This window comes from Temnothorax nylanderi, unplaced genomic scaffold (genome assembly GCF_030848795.1).
Source record: "Temnothorax nylanderi isolate EJ_2023f unplaced genomic scaffold, tnyl_v1.0 TNYL_tig0029_pilon, whole genome shotgun sequence".
Taxonomy (NCBI): domain Eukaryota; kingdom Metazoa; phylum Arthropoda; class Insecta; order Hymenoptera; family Formicidae; genus Temnothorax; species Temnothorax nylanderi.
Window position 1 is genome coordinate 1,598,225 of NW_027249091.1, and position 7,544 is coordinate 1,605,768.

Consider the following 7,544-nt stretch of genomic DNA (forward strand, 5'->3'; position numbering starts at 1 on the left):
TTTGAATAACTGTTTCTAGACAATGAATGATTACATCGAAGAAATAATTGAATTAACAACTCAACTGGTGCTTCCCGGTCTAAAGATTGTACGCCAGAGTTTACGAGAGATCGTAAGAACCGTAGATTCTGCCATTGTTCAATCTTATATAAATCTAATGAACTTCAGAATTCGACCGATGACCGGACGTGAAGGAAAAACGCCACCAAGTGTTGCTTTTCAAAGAACTATGTGTAAAGCTACATCCAATTTAATTGTAATATTGTATATGAGTGTCGCTAAACATTATAAGTTTAAAATACTAAACATCAAATTCAGAATAGCATAAGTTTTAAGTCGCTTTAAGAACATGCAATTTCCGCACGTGCACGGCAAAGTCAAGTTAATAGTTCAATAAATCTGTACTATTACAAGTACCATTAGTTTCTATTCATGAATTCTGTCTAACAGTTTGCAATATATATCAGAATCAGAATTAGAAATCGGAATCGGAACTCGAACTTGGACATTTCTCTTTACTAACGATAAGACTTCTAAATTAATTACTAAAGACGATGTAATCAACGCATCATTAATAGTGTTACTCAAACTATTATTATTATGAAGAATGAGCTGGTTAATCAGCTAATTTTTACCATTTTTAAAAATTCAGTTTTTAAAAATTCTATTGCTCGCACACAGTCACAAAATTTCTGTTTGAGAATGGCATTACATACCTTATATTACAGCGGATTTGATATCACCATGGGCAGCTTTCGCCATTGTTTGGGGATTAGGTGCAACTTGCGATTACAAAAGCCGTTGCATATTCAGTGATTGGTTGAGAAAGGTACAAAAGGATGCAAAACATAAAATACCATTTCCAGAAGAAGGTCTTGTGTTCGATTATAGGTACAAATATAAAATGAGATAAGAAATATATAAGTAGATTGAGAGAAACAGAATTTATTTTTAAGCCGATATACTTTTCCTAAATATTATTTAAAATAATTATTGACGTATTCGATTGTCATAAATATAACAGAAAACTTATATTTTTATTAACAAAAATGTTTTTCTTTTATACAAGAATAGAACGCTTTTATTCACATGTAGTTTTTTGAATAATGCGAATTAGCAAAATATATAATCCTTTATGTCTTACGAAAAAAATTAAATGTTGTATATATACATATATACACATAAAAGTAATAGTACGTACTATTCAGATTACACGATGGTGGGTTCACTGATCAAATTGAGGGTCAGGAGCCAATTCTACCGAAGTGGTATAAATGGTTGGACGGAATTTCATCTATCAGAATAAAGCCAGAAACAAAATACATGGGTATGTTACAGATATTTCATTAGATAAAGTTAAGTATTTTATTTTTGCAATATTATAGATGTTAAATTATATTTATTTCTTTATGCAAAATATAATTAATTAGCTCATTAATTACCTCATGTAATAACAAACAGTAATGCTGTTTTTAGTAATGTAAATAGATAATAAAGTTTTATTTGTTCTTTAAAAGAATTTTTAATTTTAAATTTAGTCATAAAAGTATTTAAATAATAAAAAATAATGCCAAAATATATTTTTAAAAATTTCTTATTTAAAAACAATTAACTTGAAATTAATCACGAATATTTTATCGATAAAAGAAAATAAATAGCGGAAAATAATTTAGCGGTTGACAAAAAAACGGTTATTAAAACGGAAACATTAATAAGCATGAAGTATGTAATGTTATACAGATAGCAAAAAGAATAAATTAATTAATAAGTTTTACCTATAAATCTTGCCTTGTAATTATTGTATCTATAATATTTTGTCTCATATATAACTTTTCAAAATATAAGTAGATATCATATTTATGTAATTCGAAATGTATTAATTCTTGAAAAATAATGTTTTTTCAGATATCATAATTCCAACTATAGACAACGTACGAAGCGCGACGTTAATCGAATATCTCCTCATTAACGAGACAAATGTACTTTGCGTGGGTGCAACCGGAAGCGGCAAGACTTCGACGGTGTCAGCAAAACTGTCACGTAACATGCCGAAGAAATACATTTGCGATTTTATGACGTTCTCAGCGCGAACCACGGCGCATGAGACACAGGTACAGCAGAAGATCGAATTACGTATATTCTCGAACAGGAAATGAGATTAATATCTAATCTCGCGCAGGATTTAATTGATGCAAAATTGGACAAGCGACGTAGAGGTATCTACGGGCCGCCGATCCTGAAAAAGCAAATTTTCTTCATCGACGACTTGAATATGCCTGCACTGGATACATATGGCGCTCAACCACCGATTGAATTAATTCGCCAATTTATGGATTTTAGCGGTGAGTGAAATTAACAAAATTTAATAACGGATAATAACTTACTCAATTAACTGAGTCAATACGCGAATCACTTAAAAAGTAATGAACTAAATGAACATGTCTCAATTATGAGGAAGTAGTACAAAAATTAAAAATAAAATACAGAAAAATGATTGCAAATATATTTACTTGCAATAAATTAATATGCGATCAATCTTTTAGATTATGTGTAACTGCCAATATATCTACAAAAAAAAAACATAGGAAGCACTCACACTTTTCCAGCTTTTGACAAAAAGATGAATTAACAATATTTTATATTCTACATTTTACAAATAATTTCATATATTCCATAAATTGTACATTGGAGGAATAAAGATCAATGAAAAAGCTTTTCATGTCCATGTCGTAACATACACAACTAAATATTTTTAATACTCGAGAGATTCGTGAATTTTGTATTTCCTATTTCATTATAAACTCTTCGTTTAAATATAGACTCTTCGTAGTTAGATTGTCATGGATATAAGACAAATAAAATTAGCTCTTCAATTAATGAAAACTTTACTCTTGATCTTGTGAAGGTACTCTTAATCTCTTGAAAAGGCTTTACTTAGAAAGAAATCATCGTTAAAATGATCGTTAAAATATTATATACGACAGTCGGAGACGTAATGGCGTTTTAATGACGTAGTAATGACTGTTTTTTGTAGAATACACATCCAAGAAAATAGAGAATACCCGCGTATAAAAATTTAACAACACACGAAATAATAATTCCTGACGTATTGAAATGCTCCAATGCATTCTGAATTCGACAAATTTTAATAGCCTGTTTCTGCGAACATAATAGTCCCCAAGGCAATCATGCCATTGGAATTGAGCTCTTATGTGGGCGGAATTCAATATTGTGGATTCCAAATATACACATGGGAAGTGTTAACATATTTTAGTCATAAAATATGGAACAAATTACATAAACATAATATTCTCCATAATAAAACTCTAGTAATATGTATTATCTAATTACTTCAATGATTATAATATTATCATCTGTTTATTTTACTAAAAGTTAAGCTTCAATAAATCAAAAAAATCCTCAAAATCCTTATTTCTCATTAATGTTTTCCTTGAGAGTTAAACGCTAATTACGAAAAATTACATCCTGCTTCTCTGAAAGGGTAAAATATAGCGTGTAATTAACAATAAAAATTCAAGTCAAAATTTTCCCCAGGGTGGTATGACAAAACGGAAATCGGGTCCTTCAGACTGATCGAGGACGTGACTTTCGTCGCAGCTATGAGACCTCCTGGTGGGGGAAGGAACCCAATAACTGCCAGACTTTTACGGCATTTCCATATTATTGCATTCCCAGAAATGGAGAACGATGCACAAGTGAGTTTGCACGGTATTTGTAAAAAAAAACTGCACGTTAAATATGTTAACGCTAATTGCTCACATTTATCGACGATCTCTCAAGAGAGATCAGTTATGTTATTTTTTGCCTGGAAATAAAAATGTGAAATTTACGCTAAAATCATAATTTCAGCGAAAATTTCACATTTTCAGCTTGACGAGTAGAGAAAAGTTTTGTTTGGTTAAATACAATTTTTACGCAAAATTTCAAACTGTAGATGTCAAATAAGAAGTAAAAAAGTTCTCAGTGTTGATTACGTAATTTCTAAAAATCTCGTGATTTTATATTACATTCGCTTTGAGCATAAAAAATATGAATGAGAGAGAGAGAGAGAGAGAGAGAGAGAGAGAGAGAGAGAGAGAGAGAGAGAGAGAGAGAGAGAGAGAGAGAGAGAGAGAGAGAGAGAGAGAGACAGAGAAGATAAAAAACTCTCTAAATTCTAAATGTCGACTGTAGATATATGTCGAACATATATCTAAAATCTAATATATCTAATATATATATATATATATATATATATATATATAAAATTTAATAGCGAATTCGATTGGATGCACTCAGCGCGCACTGGTGCATGCACATTAAAGCCGTCGTACACAAATCAACGTAAAATGTATATTTAATATAACGGATTAAATCACAAAATCCTCAGTATTCTTTATTGTGCTATAAAATATGTACACGGAAAAAAAGACTTGGTTGAGATAAGAGAAAAAATGGTCGCCTTGACCAAGACTTGGTCGAGGCGACCATTTTTTCTCTTATCTCAACCAAGTCTTTTTTTCCGTGTATTGGTCATTTTGTCAGTCGAGATATTTGCATTTTAGTTTAAAGATTAAATCAATATACAACAGCTTTAATATGCACCAGTGCGCACTGAGTGCATCCAATTGAATTCGCTATAAGGTTTAAGTATTTTACAACATTAAAGGATAATATAACGATTGATATTAAAGGAAGTTACATTCTTAACGAAGAAGTATTTCACTCAAGAGTAAGAAAAGAAATGGTAACTGAAAATTATCAGTATAGAATTAATTGTTAAAGACATCTTTTATACGCGGAAAAGCACAAAAGCAGTAGGACAATTTTACAAAGAAATTTCAGAGTCAGAAATTTCGTTGAGTATAATATATAACGGAATTTGCGATTTTAGTTACCGTGTCACTTGTACGTTGAATTAAAAGTTCGATGAAAGAAAGTTTCCGACGACGCAACATCTTTGTTACGCCCGGAACTGCACATACTTGACGCGTGTACGTTTCCTTCCACTACGTCGTCAGGTTTTCTTCCATCGAATTGACATCCACGCCCAGCCGCGTATAATCGTGAGTCGTAGGCAAGACAGAACACCGTGTGGCACCGTAGCTCACACTGTTTGCCCTATTCCTCCATACCAGCCGCAATTAGACGTCGTAAATCGTGACCGTACCGGCCATAATTTATCATAATCACCTCCTCGGTTAATATAATGGGGATCGTAATCAACCTCACCGACTCTACGCACCCGCGAGACCTTCTGTGCACGTTTCGACCAAGGTCGACAAGGCGGGTCTCGGTTTAAGTGCCGCTGATTAAATATTCATGCCAAACACATACCTCCTGCGAAGGATTTTCTTAATTCTGATATATTCAAACGTGTTATCTAACATTAAATATTAATTAAAAATTATTATTATTGTTATATGCAATAAATTGGAACGGTGTGTAAATTTTAATTAAAATAGAATGTAATCACACATATTTTAATATAAGGGTATGGTTGGCACGTTGGTTAGTATTATAGGCTGTCTCCGTTCCAGGTTTTTTTTCTTTACTTTGAATTGAAGTTCGGTATTAAAGTTAATTATTTTTTATAGAAACTCTACCTTCAAAATCAAAAATATTCTTATATCCCTAAATCACAATTTTGTTAAAGTAAATTTCAATTAAATTGCGTTATAATTAAAAAAGAATATATAAACACCAAAAACCAGTTTTAATTACTTAAAAAGTTTATTTAAACATTTAAACTTTAAATGCTACGCATTTAAGATTATTCTATGTATTTATAAAAGCTAAATATTAAATGTGTAGGTATATGTAAGATATTCTCGTATTTGAAATTAAAGATAAATTTATGGATCTAACTGATTTTATATACAATTTACAGTATCATATCTTTAAAACGATTCTTGATTCGTGGCTGTCAAACACACCAGAACTTTACAATCTGCTGGATGATGTAGTGGACTCCACTTTAAAAGTGTTTACAATTATACGCAGCGAAATGTTACCAATCCCCAATAAATCACACTACACCTTCAATCTTCGAGATCTGAGCAAAGTGTTCCAAGGCATCCTTATGGCAGACGCAAGAAAAATACTAGTTAGTATAATTTTTTTATATTTCTAAGTTAAAAATTAGTTGTACTATGCTTAAATAAAAAATAATAACGCGCTTGTCGGTAATAATGGACTTTTGGTACAATTGGAAAGAACTGTGCGAAAACTGAACATGTGTAAGTGATTAAAGTACGTGTATGGTCAGACAAACCTTCGACACACTGGCTCGTGCATGCGTGGCGCTTTTGGCATTGCACGAGCAGTTACATATCATTATTATAAAATTGATGTAGGATGGAAAAGGATAAATCTGCTTGACAAAGCAAAAAAAAATATTATTCAAGTGGCTTCCTGCGTGACAAAGCAGGTCTTTTTATATTTTATGTAAAATAAAACGATGGATGTTGCTTCCAATTCTATTGCTTTAAAAGAGAGATTATTTTAATCCGATTTAGTACTTTATTCATACACTGTCGTGAAATTGAATGCTTTGTGTGCTTTATTGTGAAGCAAAAATACATGTTTACCGGGATTATATCTACTGGAAATCAACATGTCTTTCGCATTTTCATACATTTCGTCAATAGAATTCTGTGGAAATTGCTCTATAATACTCTATATACATATTATGTAAGACTTGTATCACATTTGATTGATTTTTTTACATAGATTCGCAAAAAGTTGTTATTACTTTGGTATCATGAGAATATTCGAGTCTTCAGCGATCGCTTAATTAATGACGAAGACAAAAAATGGTTTGATCAGCTCTTACGCAGTATGTTGAAGAATAAATTCAATTGTGATGCTGACGATATTATCGAGAAAAAACCGTTGTTTTATGGCGACTTCTGTGATCCTGCGGGAGAATATGAGCAGATAATAGATATCGGAAAAGTAATTTACTATTCTTCAATATAAATAACATATAATATTATTAATTTAATAACTAGTATTTAATATAACATATAAATAATTTGTAAGTAAAACTTTTAGTAACAAGTAATAGTTAACAATTTGCAATAGTATCTAGTAATTGATAAGTCTATAGCAATAAATATTAATTCATAATTAATAATTAATATAAAATTTAATAATTAATATTCTTAAATTTGTGTGTGACCATTCCAACTGGATATTATAATACTTGTAAATATTATATAGTTTAAAATGCAATCTTAATTTAGAATTTAGATTTTTTTGCATATTTAACAGTTCTTTTGTAACAATAATTATAAATAAAGATATATCGCTTTATGTTAGTCTTTCTTATGTGTTTATAGATGAGACGTATTCTACTCGATGTTTTAAACAATTATAATGATTTAACGACATCGCCGATGCAATTAGTACTTTTTGAAGATGCAATAAGTCATATTTGTAGAATCACACGGATACTTCGACAACCTGGAGGAAATGCCTTATTGCTTGGAATGAGTGGATCAGGCACGCTATAATTATTAGATCTTTAAAATGAAATTAAA

At 30.8% G+C, this 7,544-nt stretch overlaps 1 protein-coding gene across 1 annotated transcript; it reads left to right on the forward strand.

Moving 5' to 3' along the window:
• Positions 1 to 1,214: 1,214 nt before the first annotated feature.
• Positions 1,215 to 7,520, forward strand: LOC139770428 (dynein axonemal heavy chain 1-like). The gene is made up of 6 exons (XM_071702365.1): positions 1,215 to 1,327; positions 1,906 to 2,111; positions 2,180 to 2,342; positions 3,556 to 3,716; positions 5,891 to 6,106; positions 7,344 to 7,520. Exons 1-6 carry the CDS (start codon positions 1,324 to 1,326, stop codon positions 7,515 to 7,517), a joined length of 924 nt encoding a protein of 307 aa, XP_071558466.1. The 5' UTR covers positions 1,215 to 1,323; the 3' UTR covers positions 7,518 to 7,520.
• The last annotated feature ends 24 nt before the right edge of the window (positions 7,521 to 7,544 follow it).